This window comes from Ambystoma mexicanum, chromosome 3q, assembly GCF_040938575.1.
Source record: "Ambystoma mexicanum isolate Mex_15411 chromosome 3q, UKY_AmexF1_1, whole genome shotgun sequence".
Lineage (NCBI taxonomy): Eukaryota > Metazoa > Chordata > Amphibia > Caudata > Ambystomatidae > Ambystoma > Ambystoma mexicanum.
Window position 1 is genome coordinate 1,216,135,645 of NC_090926.1, and position 18,310 is coordinate 1,216,153,954.

Genomic DNA, 18,310 nt, shown 5'->3' on the forward strand with positions numbered 1-18,310 from the left:
GTGCTCTCAAGGGGTGTCTCTGGCTGCACCTCCCCCGAGCTGTACTCAGGTGTTGATTCGGATGAGACCTACGTGCCGTCGCAGGTGAGTGTTCCAGGGAGGGATTCTGTTCTGTCTCACCCACCTGCACCAGGGTCAGTACCCTCCATGGGGATGTCAGTGTTGGCAGCTACGCCTTCGGTGGTTACGGATGCAGGGTCACACTCCGCGACATCTGATCCTGTTCCTGGGCCAGCAGATCAGAGGGGGAATGCAGTCCTGCAGCCTCAGGCAGTGCCGGCACAGCAAGGCGCAGTTCGCCTTGCCCCAGACAGGTGTGGTGCCCGCCGACGTGGTGGCCGTACGCCACCCGGCAATACCGCATGGGAGCAATCCATTTACGGTATGGCTACCCAACAGGCTGCATCATCCGAGATGATGGCTCAGGCCATGGATAGGGTGGCCACTTCCATTGTCCCCCCAGAAAGGCTGATGGAGCGACTAGAGCAGGCAACCGACTCCATCTGCCAGTCACACAGGGAGGACATGTTGGGGTCCAACAGGGACAGGCGGGCGGCACTGGCGACTCTGCAGGAGGCCATCTCCATTGAGTCCCAGGGCCACAGGGAAGCCCTGAGGCAGGAGCTCCTTCACCTCAGGACGACTCTTGTTGAGCTTGAGGCTTCAACACACCAAAGGACAGAACAGCAGCTGGAGCGTCTCACCCGTACGCTCTCAGCTGAGATGCAGGCAACGAGGGCGGAGGTCCGGGCATCCCGTGAGTTGTTGCATGGGGACCTCCGCACACTCATCCTCCAGAACCAGACCTACCACACCCGCATGCTTGCAGCCATGGAGGAGCAGACTAGGGCCTTGCGTGGGCTGCCTCCCATAGTGCAACCACCTCCGGATGCAGCTGCACAGGGTGATAATAGCGACAGCAGTGATACTCCCACAATAGGGTAGCCGTGTTGGCCATGAGCCCATGGAGGTGTTTTATCTTCCCAGGATCCACGCAGGTGGGATCTGGTGTGCATCCTGTCCTCGGACCTCCTGGGTGGCCTCCCCAACCCCCCCGGGCCCATCAATGGCCATTTTTGATTGTTTCTTATTTTTATTTTTATTTTGATTTCTTTTATTCCCAATTTTTTTGGGACAATCTGTTGGCTTCGATCTGTTGGCTTCGATCTGTTGGCTTCGATCTGTTGGCTTCGATCTGTTGGCTTCCGTGGTTCCTGTGGGCATACGCTGCATTGTGGCTGGGCACATGCAGGCTTGTAATGTATTTGGTTCAGATGCTTGGGTTTGAGTCACACACACCCCTCCTGCTTCCCGTTTCCATGGGCTTGCAAAGGGTGTGCCCAAGTGACAGTGAATTACACAGTGACGTTGGACTCCCATGAGCTGTGTGGCCAGTCTGTAGTCAATACTGTGTATACATTCATAGTGCATATTGCTGTTGTGTTGTACACTGCATGTTGCATTGATGTGTAACTCTTCTTCTGTGTCTACCTCCCAATTTGCAGGTCCCTTCCTCATGTCCACACAAGGACCTCTAGTCTGGAGATGGGGACCATGTTGGCAGCAGTGCACCTACAACTCTACATGGCGACAACACTGCACAGTTGGTAGTGGTGGGAGTGCAGGCATTTCCAGGTGGTGAGACTACTAATATGTAACATTTGTGATGTCATGTTAATGGTACTACGTGCTCAAGTATGTTGTTGGTCCGGCATTGCTGTGAGCATTTCAGGTGTTGCAGGTTTCTAATAGTGCCACTGTACATAGTGAGACTGATGTCATGTTGTGGGGATTACTTTGTTTACCTGCAATTAGCATGACATGGCACGGTGTGTCGTGTGGCGGTGCTGGGGTTGGGTTGGCTGACATGGCACTGTCCTCTTGTTGCATTTTGCAAGTGGGTATTCATTTTAGCTGCTTCAATGTGTAACTTCACAAAACTGCATTGGTGGTGTCTGTGTGGGTAGGGATGCACACATTGTGACACTTCCAGGTGAACAATCTCAGGCTGACATGGTATTCCCGGTTCATTCTCCAGACATTCAGGATCAGTGTCAGGTTGAGTCATCATTGATTGTCAGATGGAATGTGCCAGGGCAGTGTGCACTCCACAGGGGTGTGATTTCTATGTGAAGTAATTAGCCACTAGCTGTGTACGGGCTGCCTCCCCCCGTGCCCTTTCCCCTCCCATGCGCAGCGGCTGTGCATGTGGTTGGGGATGTGGGGCCACCACCATGTCCACGGCCAGGCCCCGGCGTGTTGCAACGTTGTGCAGGACACATGCTGCCACTATGATCCTGCACACTACTGGGGGAGCGTATAACAGCTGCCCGCCAGAACGGTCAAGGGAGCGAAAGCGTGACTTTAGCACTCCGAATGTGCGCTCCACTATGCCCCTGGTTGTAATGTGGGCTGTGTTATATCTTACCTGGGGTGGCGTGGTGGGGTTCCGAATTGGCGTCATCATGTGGGGGCTGAGAGGGTAGGCACTGTCCCCTGTGGAGGTGGTGATTGGTATCATTGGTGGGGTTGTGACCTTGCTCAGTATCCAACATGCATGCATGTGCAGTGGCATACATACTCACCAAGCAGCCATGTATCGCCATGCCGCCCAGCATCTATGTCCCGGCATAGGGTGGACATTCGGTAAATGAAGCTGTCGTGGGTGGACCCGGGATAGTTGGCATATACTGAGGTGATGATTCCCTTGGCATTACATACTACCTGCACGTTGATGGAATGCCAGTGCTTGCGGTTCCTATAGATGTGCTCTGATGCCCTGGGGGGACGTAGAGCCACATGGGTGCAGTCGATGGCACCTAGCACTTTGGGGAATCGTGCCACTCCGTAAAAGTCCAGGGCGGCAGCATGCCTTTCTGCAGGTGTTCTGGGCAGGTATATGTGCCTGCGGACTGATGGGCGAGCAGTCATGATGTTCAAGACCTGGTGTAGGCAGCGTGACTGGGTGGCCTGTGACACCCCACCCACTATGGCACTTGTCCGCTGAAATGATCCAGTGGCTAAGAAGTGCAGTACATTGAGGACCTTCTCCAGGGGGCTGAGTGCTTGCGAGCACAGGGTGGGTGATGTGAGGTCATCCTCCCACTCAGTCACCAGGTCCAGTATGATGTGTGGTGGAAACCTGTACCTCCCATACACCTGGTCATCAGGCATCCCGAAAAGGCTGGTTCTGGGTGTGAATATTCTGGCCCTGACTATCCTCCTCCTCCTCCTTTGGTAGCCCACTGCCACTGCTGCTAGGAACGGTATGTTCATCCTGGCGTCTGAGCTTGTTATTGTTAAAGTCCGCAATTTTATGCTTTGCGCGTGTTCTAGGCGAGCGTGTTCCCAGTCCAATAGCGTGTGGAAATTCACACGCACCACGGGATACAGCGTGTGACCCGCGCACCCCTGGAATCCAGTTCCCAGTCCAATAGCGTGTGGAAATTCACACGCACCACGGGATACAGCGTGTGACCCGCGCACCCCTGGAATCCAGTTCCCAGTCCAATAGCGTGTGGAAATTCACACGCACCACGGGATACAGCGTGTGACCCGCGCACCCCTGGAATCCAGTTCCCAGTCCAATAGCGTGTGGAAATTCACACGCACCACGGGATACAGGTTCGCTGACGTACTTGCGTGTGTAAGTGGCCGCGCACCCATTAAATACACGTACATAGGCCAATCGCGTGTACGCGCACTTTTGTCCAATTACACGCAATGAAATACACGTACATAGGCCAATCACGCGATGACACTCTGACGTGCAGTATTTCCACGTGTGTTCCGTCATCACGTGCTGAGTGGGGAACGCCCGTGCGGGTCACGTCAGACGCGCTTACGCGCTGAGGGACTCTGGTCCAATAGAATCGCGTATGCGTGCTGACGCGCTTACGCGCTAAGGGCCTTTCCTCGGATTTCACGCTGACGTGCAGGATTTTCACGTGCCAAATCACTCCGTATCAAGCTGGCCACCCGAAAACACACGGAACACCACGCTCCTGCCCAGAAGGCCGAGTTACTGCCCCCCCCAGTGCCCCGAGCAGCCTCCCACGTGCTATCTGCTGCTGCCTGCCTGCCTGCCTGCCTGCTGCCACCGTGCCCTGCCATTTGGTGCCTGCACATCAGCCATCTGCAGGGGTCCAGTTGCTGTGTCCACCCCTGCTGGAACTGAAGACTCCCAACTGGGATTACATCGCTCCACAGCCCAGCCCCAGGACCCAGTTGCCCACCCACACCTGCCTCTGGGGTTGCCATGTCGGGCACTTCCACATCTGGCACCAGTGGCAACCCCAGGCCAGAGGGGCAGAGGGGCACCAGCTTCACTGCCACCGAAGTTGGTGTCCTGGTGGAGCATGTCCTGGGGCAGTATGATGCCCTCTTTGGATCGTCCCGCGCCAGCAAGGAAGGACGGGAGAGGATCTGGGCCGACTGTGTGGTTGCCATCAACGCGGAGGGGGTGGCAACCCGCAACGTCCAGAAGATCAAGAAGCGCTGGGAGGACTTGAGGTCCAGGACCCTTGTGAAGGCCCGGCGCCTCGTGGAGGGGGGCCGGGGCCGCATGAGTTCCATCCAGAAGAGGGTCCTGGAACGCGTACGCCCAGCGCTCCACGCCCAGGTCCTTGAGAGGGAGGCCCGTCTGGAGTTGAGCGGTATGTGTCCAAGCATTACTGTGTGAGACAGGGCATGTTGCGGTGTGCTGGTTCTATGATACTTGCCTGTATGTGTGCCATGGGCCATGTATGCATGTATGTGTGCAGGGACATCATGGTAATGCATGTGCGACCAGTGATGTGTGACCCACATGGTTGTTGCATGTGTTGAAATGCAGCATGGGGAGCCCTATGCAGATTTTGGACATGAGAGCATGCCAGTCTCTGTACCTGGACATGGATGGGGGTGAAGGATGGGTGCTGATGCCAGGTACATATATGGTAGCCATGTCTGTGTGCCTGACCTGCGTGTCTGTGACTTGTGCATGCCATGGATGCATGACACATGTGTGTGACAATGCACAGATTCAGTGACGCACCCAACTTACCCTTGTTTCGCCTGTGTTCGGTGTGTTTGGGGCCAGATGGATGTGACTGAGGTGAAGTGTGTGCATGTGATATGCATGAGCCATGATGCATGTGAGTTACATATCATTGAATGTTTCTAGAGTCCATTGGACATGCATGGAAATGTCCATGGCATGCACCATGCCTGTTACTGTGTGTGTTTTGCCTGGACTGACCCATGTGTTGTGGAGGGACATGATGGAAGTGTACTTTGACAGTGGTGCTCATCTGCTATTGCTTCCTGTCTAGGGGACCATTGTACAGTAGCCTGATGCTTGTGTCCTTTGTCTCCCTCTACGCAGCGGCTAGTGAAGAAGAGGGCGGAGACGGCGCTGTGGAGCAAGGCGGCGGGGATGCCCCCACGGCTGCAGCGGAAGGGGTGGGTGAGCCCCCACAGGGGCCTGCTACGGCGGGAGACGGTGAGGAGCCATCCAGGTTGGTGGTTTGCACAGAGGAGGAGGAGGCCGACACTGGTGCACACATGGGGCCTGGTGGGAGCATCCCTGCTGGTGCAAGTGGTGCAGTCCAGGGCCAGGGGCAGGAGGCAGCACAGGTCACCGTGGAGGGTCCTGTGCATGTCACTGTCCCTGACCCTGTGAGTGCACCACCATGCACCAGCAGGGATGCCCCGTCCCAGGCCCGTCCGCAGGTAGAGGGGATGTCCATGTCACCTGACTCCCCTCCACCTGCGGACGTAGTAACCCCTGGCCGCGTGGAGAAGGTCCTGATTGGGGTCGCGATGCGCACGGCTGTGATTCGTGATGACGTGCGTGCTTCCCGGGAGGAGCACGCACGTCATCACGAAGTGCACCGTGCCGACGTGGCCCAATTGGGATCGGCCATGTTCGGGGGTTTCCTGCATGTGTTGGCCAATCTGACGGCCCTCTCCTCCTCTGTGCAGGCTATCCACCGGTCGTTCTCCTTGCCGTCTTCCGGCCCAGATGCCACCAGGGCCCCCTGTGGACCTGCCCCGACCAATGCAGCCAGCTCGGTGGGGATCCCATCCCTGCCACAGTTGGGAGTCGGAGGTCCAGCAGGGGTGGACAACACAGCAAGTGGACCCCAGCAGATGGAAGATGTGACGGCATCATCGGGCAGGGCACGTGCACGACGGCGTCGGTGGTTTCCATCAGCCTGGATGCCGTCGTGCTGGCAGAGGCAGTGGCGTCGGAGGCAGCAGCGGGCTCGACGTGGGAGGCATCATGGCTCGGGGCCATCAAGATCCGAGGGGCAGGCATCGGCCGGAGGGCAGGGCAACCCTGGGATGGTGGTGTGTTCCGTGTGGGAGGAGTTTGGCCAGCGGATAGGTGCGGAGCGGCAGCGGGCGGAAGAGGAGCGGCTCGCCATGGTCAGGGCGGAGTTCTCCATGCGTCGGGCATTGAGGCGGGCTGAGTGCCTCGAGGAAGCTCGCAGGGAGTTTGAGGTGGACATGGGGTTGTCCCTGCGAGACCTCGGGGCCAGGACAGAGTCCCGCCTCCAGGACATCGACATGGAGTTCGATGATGCCCTGGCCAGCAACATCACCAAGTGAGCCGCAGGACTTGCCCGCTGCCTTTGTATATAGTTATTTAGTTAGTTAGTGCTAGGTTTCCTTTATTTATTTTAATTATTTTGGACCGCTCGGACAATGGCCACTTTTTTGTACATATATGTTTCATTAGTTAGTGGTAGGTTTCATTTTTGGTGTTGGGCTCATGGACCCTGGAACATTCCTGTATATAGTTTGTTTTTTTGGGAGATACATTTTTTTAATTTCTTATTGTTTTCACCATGACGTAATGGTTTTTCATTAATTTCCTATTACATGATATTGCTTTGGACAAATTCATTTTAATTTTTTTTCCTTTGTTTTTTTGTTTATCACTTTTGTTCTCGGACATGGACCATTTATTTACTTAGCCACATCGTTGTATGTTTGAAAATTTCACTTATTTTTGGTATTTAATACATTTTTTATATTTTCTTACACTTGTGTTATTTTCTCATTGGTTTGTTACATGTCATGATATGGGTTTTGACATTCACTTGCACCCATTGTGTATGTGTGTGTGACGGACATGTGTTCTTTTGCATACTTGGCATTGGGGTTGTGTCATGTGATTGCATTCACTATGTGGGTGGATGCAATCCTTGCCTGGGTGTTTGTGCTGGGTATGCTGGCCATTACTGCCATGATTGTGTATCGTCAGGACCTGGGGCCAGGGGGACATGTGTGGGGGCCTGCTGGCAGGTTCCCCACAGTGCTGGGGGGTGGGGGTGGTGGGAGACATGAGTGGGGGCCTGGTGGAGGGTGCCCCTGGTGGCGGGGGGGTGGGGGTGGTGGGAGGCATGGGTGGGGGCCTGGTGGAGGGTGCCCCTGGTGACTGGGGGGGTGGGGGTGGTGGGAGACATGAGTGGGGGCCTGGTGGAGGGTGCCCCTGGATGGTGGGGGGTGGGGGTGGTGGGAGACATGAGTGGGGGCCTGGTGGAGGCTGCCCCTGCACTGCTGGGGGGTGGGGGTGGTGGGAGACATGGTTGGGGGCCTGGTGGAGGCTGCCCCTGCACTGCTGGGGGGTGGGGGTGGTGGGAGACATGAGTGGGGGCCTGGTGGAGGGTGCCCCTGGTGGCGGGGGGGTGGGGGTGATAGGGGACATGAGTGGGGGCCTGGTGGAGGGTGCCCCTGGTGGCGGGGGGGTGGGGGTGATAGGGGACATGAGTGGGGGCCTGGTGGAGGCTGCCCCTGCACTGCTGGGGGGTGGGGGTGGTGGGAGACATGAGTGGGGGCCTGGTGGAGGGTGCCCCTGGTGACTGGGGGGGTGGGGGTGGTGGGAGGCATGGGTGGGGGCCTGGTGGAGGGTGCCCCTGGTGACTGGGGGGGTGGGGGTGGTGGGAGACATGAGTGGGGGCCTGGTGGAGGGTGCCCCTGGATGGTGGGGGGTGGGGGTGGTGGGAGACATGAGTGGGGGCCTGGTGGAGGCTGCCCCTGCACTGCTGGGGGGTGGGGGTGGTGGGAGGCATGGGTGGGGGCCTGGTGGAGGGTGCCCCTGGTGACTGGGGGTTGGGGGTGGTGGGAGACATGAGTGTGGGCCTGGTGGAGGCTGCCCCTGCACTGCTGGGGGGTGGGGGTGGTGGGAGACATGAGTGGGGGCCTGGTGGAGGGTACCCCTGGTGACTGGGGGGGTGGGGGTGGTGGGAGACATGAGCAGGTGTGCAGGGTAGTCCCCTGTTTTGTGGGCTGCCTGCAGGGGCCGTCGAGGGTGACAGGACCCACCCAGCCTAATCGCGTGTGTAACTTCGCACGCACCCCTGTAATACACGTACCAAGCCAAATCGCGTGTGATAATTCCTGCGCACCCCTGAAATACACGCGCCCAGCCTATTCGCGTGTGGAAATTCCCGCGCACCCCTGAAATACACGCGCCCAGGCTATTCGCGTGTGGAACTTCCCGCGCTCCCCTGAAATACACGCGCCCAGGCTATTCGCGTGTGGAACTTCCCGCGCACCCCTGAAATACACGCGCCCAGCCTATTCCCGTGTGGAAATTCCCGCCCACCCCTGAAATACACGCGCCCAGCCTATTCGCGTGTGGAAATTCCCACGCACCCCTGAAATACACGCGCCCAGGCTATTCGCGTGTGGAACTTCCCGCGCACCCCTGAAATACACGCGCCCAGGCTATTCGCGTGTGGAACTTCCCGCGCACCCCTGAAATACACGCGCCCAGCCTATTCGCGTGTGGAACTTCCCGCGCACCCCTGAAATACACGCGGCCAGGCTATTCGCGTGTGGAACTTCCCGCGCACCCCTGAAATACACGTACCCTGCTGTAATCGCGTGTGGGACTTCGCGCGCACCCCTGTAATACACGTACCAAGCCAAATCGCGTGTGATAATTCCCGCGCACCCCTGAAATACACGCGCCCAGGCTATTCGCGTGTGGAAATTCCCGCGCATCCCTGAAATACACGTACCCTGCTGTAATCGCGTGTGGGACTTCCCGCGCACCCCTGTAATACACGCGCCCAGCCTATTCGCGTGTGGAAATTCCCGCGCACCCCTGAAATACACGCGCCCAGGCTATTCGCGTGTGGAACTTCCCGCGCACCCCTGAAATACATGCGGCCAGGCTATTCGCGTGTGGAACTTCCCGCGCACCCTTGAAATACACGTACCCTGCTGTAATCGCGTGTGGGACTTCCCGCGCTCCCCTGTAATACACGCGCCCAGCCTATTCGCGTGTGGAAATTCCCGCGCACCCCTGAAATACACGCGCCCAGGCTATTCGCGTGTGGAACTTCCCGCGCACCCCTGAAATACATGCGGCCAGGCTATTCGCGTGTGGAACTTCCCGCGCACCCCTGAAATACACGTACCCTGCTGTAATCGCGTGTGGGACTTCCCGCGCACCCCTGTAAATGACGTACCCTAGTTTTTCGCGTGTAGGATTTCACGCGCACCCCTGGAATTCCCGTAGCCTAGCTTTTCGCGTGTGAAACTTCCCGCGCACCCCTGTAAATGACGTGCCCTAGTTTTTCGCGTGTAGGATTTCACACGCACCCCTGGAATTCCCGTAGCCTAGCTTTTCGCGTGTGAAACTTCCCGCGCACCCCTGTAAATGACGTACCCTAGTTTTTCGCGTGTAGGATTTCACGCGCACCCCTGGAATTCCCGTAGCCTAGCTTTTCGCGTGTGAAACTTCCCGCGCACCCCTGTAAATGACGTACCCTGGCTTTTCGCGTGTGGAACTTCACACGCACCCCGGGATACACGTACCCAGGGCAATCGCGCGAGTGACTTCTCGCGCAACCCGTTGTACACACACGCGCGAATTTTTGAACAGTGGGTGTCCGTGTAAATGGCGTACACCTTTGCACATCATTAGTCCTTTGGGGTCACGGTATGGCCCATTGCTGTATGTGGGTGGTATTTGTTGGCGCAGGTTTTGGCGCACTTTCGTTGAGTGCGTCGGGACGCTACCGCCTGCTTACTTGTGGCGTACGTTTTTGGGCCTGTGCGCTGGTTTGATCGAGCGCTGTTTTGCCCTGTTCGAATCCATGAATACGTGTTGCCGGAGAGCGTGTGGGCGTTCCGCGCACTTGCCTCCTGTACTTCCCCGTGCCGCCCACATTCTTCCCCATTCCGAGTGTTGTGCCCCATTTTATTCCCCATTCCGAGTGTCCCGCCCTGTGTTCCGCCTACTTTAGAGCTGTGCGCTGCGCTCGGAGTGATAGCGCAGTGGCCGTGGCGCACGCCGTTGGTTGACCTGTGCGCCGGCGTGCGCCGCGCACTTTTTCAGCGCACGTCCTATGCTTTTCTTACGCACGGACTTCCATGAATCGACGTGCGCTGGTTTCCCTGCGCTTTTCGCTATTTTTCGGCGCAGCGCACGTATAGGCCCCTCTGCGCCGGAATTTTCGGCGCACATTTATTCCATGAATCGGCCTCTTAATATAAAACAACAAAACAGGATTTCTTAAAGTGAAACACTTTTCTTAAACTTAGAGCCACTAGTTGGTTGCTTTGATCTGTGTTCATTTAGTTTTTGGGGAATACCCCCCTCCCTGCCATTATTGTTCCCCTTCCTTTGAGCACGTCACCCCGGAGTATACTTTTAAAGATGTTACTTGCTTGTCAAACTGCTCAATCTAAGTGAAATGCTTCTATTTTGCTGAAAAACCATTTGTTAGGAAATTGAGCCATGAGAACACTGGTCCGTTGGTTTTTGGTATTTACAATGGACGCGGGTAGACATTCCCTCACCCCCCACCCACCACCCTGAATATGAGAAAGTGACCAGACCAATCCTTCTCCTGCTTGAACAACACGTTTTAGAGCACATATTTTCTTTAGAAGCAATTGCAAAAAGCCATATGTTCTACAAGAAGTTTTAAAAATATAACAGATCGGCCATGCTTGCTCAACCTGCTGAGCTATCTTGATTGCTTTCTACATTAGGAGGTGTCACCCTACTTAACCAGAATTCGACCTCAGACGTGGATCCCTGACTGTGCTCAAAATTAAATGTATTACCAACAGTGCAGTTCAAGTACATGACTGTTAAGTCAAAAAATGCTTCGCCTCCAGCCACACTAACACACAGATGATTAACTTGTCTACTTTGGCAAAGTGATGGTCCTGCCCCTAAGAACTAAGTGGGAAGGTGCCAGCTCCCTCCCTATGTTCTCTGCACCTTTGGGTGACATCCCTCCTGTTAAACAGACTGTCTTTCAGTAGACATTGTTTCAAGCTGAGCTGGAAGTGGCATCCGTTTTAGTTAAAGGCACACTGTCTCCGGCTGAGTGCTTGCTATTATGGGGTGTGAGTGTTGTCCTCTCATTAATGTTATGCTGTCTCTTGCCTGCATGTACATCGTCCATAACAACAGGCTGCATGTTCGCATCAAACAATGACTACGGGCAGGTAACTATCTCAGCCAAGTGGGAGGATTGAAGAAATCTAATTAGCCCATGCCGGCTGAGCTGCTACACTGGCCCTCATCGTTAGATTTCATTCTGGTACTTATACATCTGGCTTCATAGTCTGAAATTAAAACGACTATGAATGCACAACAATACTGAACAATGTGTGCTTAAAGCAATTGGTTGAACATCTCAGCCCTGACGCCCCAACTCAAGGGCGTTGTTGTTTCTGCATCTTATTCAAACATGGTGCAAATGAGCAATAGTAGATTAGCCCTTTGCCCCAGAGCCTTTTCTGGGTATTTCCAGGATTATAAAGGGACTGTAAAAATGTTTTTTTAGTGACATGTAGTTACCTGGATACACTAGTCAATTCCCCCACCCCCCCCCCCCCCCACTGAGAACAACTGCAAACACATTATCACAATCAACGCGCACATAAAAAAAAGTGAGCTAACACCTCCACTGGTGGTCTGGGGATGGAAAGGGCCGGATAACAAAAGGTAAGGTTCATTGCTTTGTAGGCTCGGTTATTGCAAGTAACCCTCCACCCCGGCAGAGCATAATGAGGCTGTGTGCAGCACAGGCAGCATGAGTGCGCATGCACCAGAAGTGAAGGCGTCACTCATGCAGAAATGGCAAGTTACACCGACATCTGCGTATTGCCTTCTCTCCCTCTACCTCCCCTCGCCCCGCTGATCTCAGTCAACTCACGCGCCTCTATTGTCATTTCAATGTTTGACAAAGTGTTTATTTCCGTGCAGCGAACCCACTGACACGCAAGACTGAGCCTCCTAAACTTGAATGCTTGAATGATGCCAGTATTCCCGGTGGGGAGTCAAGCCCAACATGTAAAAGCTGACCCTGTACGGTCTAGGAGGAGCCAGGCCAGGGACGCCAGTGTACAAGTGCAGTCACACATTTGAATTCTGGCTGGGTTACCGTGGCCTTTCATCCTTCAGAAGTTGATAAATTGAGTACCTTGAAGGTCATTCTCCAATCAAACACACGATGGCGCTGAATGCCCAGGTAACTCTGCACAGAGGACCATCAGCCGGTCTTTGGAAATATCTCCAAAACCTGGCTTCTCACTAGACAACAACTGACGAACTAGCAGGCCAAAGACGGCACCCACCTCTAGCCACCCCAATCTGCGGCTGTAAGACTCACCAAAACCACTCAAATCAACCATCCTGATCCTCCAACACCGAGGGGAGGGACAGCTCAGATTTTAACATAATATGATTTGATCGTTTATTTAAATAGCGCCTATACACAATGTGTTTCAAAGCGCTTCAAGAAAAGGGAGGGAACAAGGGAAAATACAACCATATTCTTACAGGCCATGAATGGTAAGGATGTGAAATTAACTATCGTACTCGGCCTGACGACATTTCAGATAGTGCAAAAGCTAAGACATAGACAAGGAAGGGAGGGCGAGAGTGGGAAGGAAATGGAAACAGACAGGCGACTAGCGTACTAGGCCTGACGACATTTCTGGTAGAGCCGGAGGAAAACAAAAGGTGAGGGAGAGGGGTGCAGAGAGGGAGGGGAGGAACAAAACAAGCGACTATCGTACTAGGCATGACGACATTTCAGATAGTGCTGGAGCGGTGGTGGGGAGGAAAAAAACAGTAATGGCAGGATGGAGGAAACAGAAGAGGTTGCTATCATATTAGGTCCAGGGACAATTCTGATAGAGTAAGCGCATAGAAGAAAGTAAGGGGAGGAGATAGGAAAAGGGAGAAGGGAAAGGAGGAGAGAAAAGAGAGTAAGCAGTCAAAAAGAGTGGAGAAGCAAGAGTGGAGAGCGAATACAATTGCAGAAGTCAGTATTAACACATAATGTTGCAAGCCATTGCAATAGCCATCACAAATCTGGACACAGAGGGCCTCATCACAAGTTGGGCGGTATCCTGGCGGTAACACCGCCGGAATACTGCCAGGGCTATTAGCATTACCGGAAAACCCCCAATGTTATTAGCGCCGGATCACGTGTTTGGCGGAACGGTAATTCCCCATTCCCCATTGGGCCCATTCGGGAATTCCCCATTGGGCCCAATGTGGAAATTTCGGCACTACTACCGCCGGCGGTATAAGCACACAGTAATAGCACTGAAAATCAGCAAATTTGCAACCCATGATTGGCAGACCCTTAAATGCAGCGGTAATAACGTTACTGCCGCATTGAAGGGTTACCGCCAAACTCGTGGTGAGGCAGAAAGATGATCAGAGTACTTACCTCTAAAACCAGGATGAAATAGGGACTGGCCCATTTGGGTCAGCCTCACTGACGTGCACTACGTCTGTGCACAACAGTTGCAAGAAGAGCGCCTTGTAGATGGGAACCCAGGCGGCTCAGTCTCTACAACTCTAGAGCTTTAGCCTAGTGCTAAAATTCCAATAATAGGACTCCCCAAGCCCCCCAAACCACCTTCTCCTTCCCCCACTGATTGAGTCGCTTTTCACTCTACTAGCCCCCTTAAGCTACTCTCATACGGACAAAACACACATGGCTGATATGCACCTGCTGACAAACCCAACCACAGGAATTTTGGGGGACCGGGCAACTTAGATTTCATCTCACTGCCTGCTACATATTTGTGTCTATCACATACTGTGTCCAGTCAGGTGCTCTCCCAGTGTCCCAACGCCTTCCTCTAATACCTGCGAATCTCCCCACTGGAAACCACACCCATGTACCAATGCTTCAAACCACATATAGCCACACCAGCTCCCAGGCCTGTGTTACTTCCGGCCCACACTCACCAATGCCACATATTTCACACCTCGCTACTTGCTTATAATCGCGCCCCTCTTTTTTTAGCAGAACCAAACGTTTCAGAGATGTGCTATACAAGACCACTTCACATTTCATGACATGGACATTTAAGCAAGGGACGTATCCGCCCTGGCGCGTTACATAAAACGTGATAATATTTTTATTGTTAAACGTGAAATGATGGCGACAGGTTAGATGGCTTATATGTGATCTTACTGACCACAATTACAGAGTGGTACATTTAATTGTGGAAAAAATACAGAAAAACACCAAATTCTTTTTTGTTTTTCTAATTCGGTCCTCCCCCCAAGTTCCCCATTTGTTTACCCTTAAACACCACCCCAGCCCCATCCCGCCCCATTTTAACCCCTTTACCCCACTACCCTTTATTTATTCAATTAATGGTTGCAGTGTTTTTCAGTGTTTTTTTGGTCCACTCTGAAATGCACCACTCTGTTATGTTTCTGATATTTTGACTGGATACCGTACATGAAACATTGTTATGGGTTATCTGTTTAAGGCACTGAGTGGGCACTTTAAGGAAGACCCCAGAATGGTCATTGTAAGTCTAGCCGAGGGGCGATTCAGTGTGCTGTGGGTTGGACCTTGAAGGTACCTCATGAGGGGGAAGAGTGAGGGGGTATTGCAAACTATTGTGTTTGCATGTGTTTTTCTATTCATTGATGTCAAGCTACAGCAAGAAAGGATGATGAAATGTATTCAAAGAAAACCATATGGTAAAAAAACATGTAAGGCCAAATGTTTTTAGGAGGTTTTTTGGGGGTGATTTTGCAACTGTTGAACAAGGTATTGTTTTAGGGTGCCAATTAGTGTGATACAAACCTTCTCTGAACTTTCATAATGTCACCTTTTTAATTAACAGAAAACACAAGTGAGTGTAAGGCTCCCCCTCCCTCTTTTTGCAAGTGAGATAACCTATCCCCGGAAGGGTGCAGTTTGCAAAAAACAAATACTGCACTTAGCCTCTATTTTTGGCATTGTGGGTGCTGAAGGTTGAAACAATTTATAAAAAAAAGAAAAACTAGCTTCCCTTCAATCCTGTCATGCTGCAGTCATGAGAAGGAGTCCTTTTTCAGTGTTGATTATGATGACGTAATCTCATGAAAGCAGCTTATCGTTGCACGTGATGAGAGGAAGCAAATTGGCCACGATGCAGCAAAACATTCCCCATCACGTGTGTGTGCTGATCAGTTTGAAAGTGCGACAGTAGATGTCTGTGTCCAATTGCAAAGTCAACCGTGAATAACCACGGAACCAGAAGTAGCTCAATAAAAACAGGAAATCAAACCTATCCCTGTGTGGGAATATAGCTCAGTGGTAAAAAACAAGGTCAAGGGTTAACTGTACAAATGGTACACCGAAATGAATCTAATACACACCCTGATGAAGGCCCGAACAGCAATCATTGAAGAACAACTCCGAGAAGGGGCATAACTTCCACTAAGGGCCGAAACACCTTGTGTCGACTAGATATTGCTAAAGATATCCATCCCCATTTGCGGAATGAAAAAACATACCAAAACCACAGGAAAATCTGAGCATGCAGAAGCCAATAGAAGAATTGTGATTAAAATCTAGAACAACGAGACCGAGAGCCGCCAAGAATGAGGTCTATATATGCTAGGTCTGTCTGTGTGCCCATTGCTACCTGCAAGAATAGAATAAGTCCCCAAAAGATCCTTTACACTCCTTGTTGTACTGTACACACAGCGCTCTAATACACTAACCCTGTGCTCTCCGCACTTTGATGGATGTCTATCAAATGCACTTTAATGAGACGGGAAACCGCTATGTATTGATTTTGTCAATTTGTTGTCTAATCTTAGTGATTTGCTATAAAAATGTTATTAATGTTGTGTGGCAATTAGTGATATGTTGAAGGAAGTATGATTACCTCGAATGCCACAAATGATTTTAGATTGATATGTTTCTGTTTTGAATACATTTACTGTATGAAGAAAAAAAAAGAGGCCAAGGGCAGTATTTGTTTTTCACAAACTGCACCCTTCCGGAGGTAGGTTATCCCACTTGCACAAGAGAGGGAGGGGAGCCTTACACTGGCTTGTGTTTTCTGTCGGAAGATTAGCCGTTTTTGAGTGAGGCCCCCCCTGAACAAAAAAAAGAGGTGCTGACCCACTGTTTATGAAAACCTTGTTAATGAATACAAATAGCTTGGGAAAATATAGGTTTACTTAAACCACTTAATCCTTATAACCGTTATTTGTTTGGGCCCCCACCTGCCCCTAATGCTAATTCTGCTCTTTGGTTGCCCCCACTATTTAATAATGATCGTTAGAGAAACCACTGCACGCTTATCAATCCTCTACTCCCTGGGCCTGATTCTGAGCAGTGGTAATAACTGGAGTGGATTCTCCCCCCAGTTTCAAGCACCATCACATCATTCTGAGGTGGGTGAAAGGATTGGGGGGTGGGACAGCGGTCCTGCTTTCCAGCAGCAAAATCTTTAGTTGTGAGAGGAACGTGTGCACCAGTGTCACTGCAAGAAATACCCACACAGTCTGCCACTTTTCTCATTTACTAAAGTCTCTTCGAGCCTTCAGTGAATTAGAAAAGTGTGGTTGCCATCCAGGGAAAAGCCAAGCTTTTAAAGGAGAAACCTGTGCGGAAATGTTAACAACACCTTACAGGTGCCTTATTTTACCTCCTTTTTTAACATGCAACAGAAGCGCTCTGCAGAGCAGAATTCCCTCCCAGTGCCTGCCCTGGATTAACGATGGTCACGAGGGCCTGGATCAGGCCTTAAATCAGGCCCAGGTCAAAACTGATGCTTCGATGCCCGGCCACCACATTCCTAGTTTAACAGAATGTTGTTGGTTCCTCCTTCAGGCTAGTTAAAAAATCCACTGTTTTAAGGAAAAGTGTCCTTCATCGGACACAGGACACTTTTCTTATTTACCTGTTCACCTCGGAATCAGGCCCAAAGGTGGCCCTGCCATGGGATTCGAACCTGTGATGTGCGGGCGGCACGCCTGTCACTCAGAGTCTCACTCACTCTCCCAGCCCACCCTTCCAGACTCACGGAACCATCCACACATGTTACACATATGTCCAGCTCACTCACCTGCCATTCCCAGGCCAGGAAAAAGCAGCAGGAGAAAGTGCTGGAAAAGCCCGTTGGTCCTCATCCTGGCGGGGAGTTCTGAGGGGGGCAGACTGGCTGGCAGCAGCTTTGCTGGGGTCCTGCAGGGAGTGGAACCGCGCAGCGAGTCCAGGCTTCCTTCCTCCCCCTGAGGGAAGTGGCAGCGGAGCAGCGCTTCCTCCCATGGCTGGCGTCTGCGGTGCTCGGCCTTTCCCGGGCCAAGCTCCAGAGGAAGGAAGCAGCGGGCCTGGGAAAATAAGATGTTCCCGCAGAGCAGAGCTCTGATTGGGCCCCGCTCTGAGGAGCGCCCCCCTGGCACGCAGACAAGCCTCGCTCGCGCTGGCAGAGACCACCAGGCAAGGCCCTACGCACTCGGCGGCCATGTTTTCCTTTCCTGTCACCGGCCAAAGAAGGCAAACTCTGCAAAAGGGCAAATGGTGAGATTGCCAGAGGTCGCCTTTGATTTCAGGGAATGCTGAAGCCAAGGCGGAAAGCTGGCCAAGTAAAGCACTGCCCAGAATGTGCCAACGACCTCAGAATGAACCACTGCCAACAATGTACCCACTGCCCACTACCACAGAATAAACCACTGCCATAGAATTAACCATTGCATGGACCAATTACCGCAGAATGAACCACTGTCATAGAATAAACCACTGAATGGACCCACTAAATAAACCACTGCCATAGAATGAACTATTGCATGAACCAATTACAGCAGAATGAACCACTGCCGCAGAATGAAGCACTGCATGCACCAACTACCGCAGAATGAACCACTGCCACATAATAAACCACTGCATGTACCGACTAGTGCATAATGAACCACTGCATGGGCCCACTACCACAGAATAAACCACTGCCATAGAATGAACTATTGCATGGACCAATTACTGCAGAATGAACCACTGCCACAGAATAAACCACTGCATGTACCGACTACTGC

The 18,310-nt window shown here is 52.6% G+C and overlaps 1 protein-coding gene across 2 annotated transcripts in view; it reads right to left on the reverse strand.

Moving 5' to 3' along the window:
- LOC138447764 (intercellular adhesion molecule 5-like) overlaps positions 1-17,600 on the reverse strand; it is a 251,513-nt gene extending 233,913 nt beyond the window's left edge. The window contains exon 1 of one of the 2 annotated variants that reach the window (XM_069604095.1): positions 17,347-17,600. In XM_069604095.1, coding sequence (XP_069460196.1) covers positions 17,347-17,410 — 64 coding nt within the window. In that variant the 5' untranslated portion in view covers positions 17,411-17,600. The remainder of the gene's footprint in view (positions 1-17,346) is intronic. The other variant, XM_069604094.1, reaches the window with a different exon arrangement.
- Between the last annotated feature and the right edge of the window lie 710 nt (positions 17,601-18,310).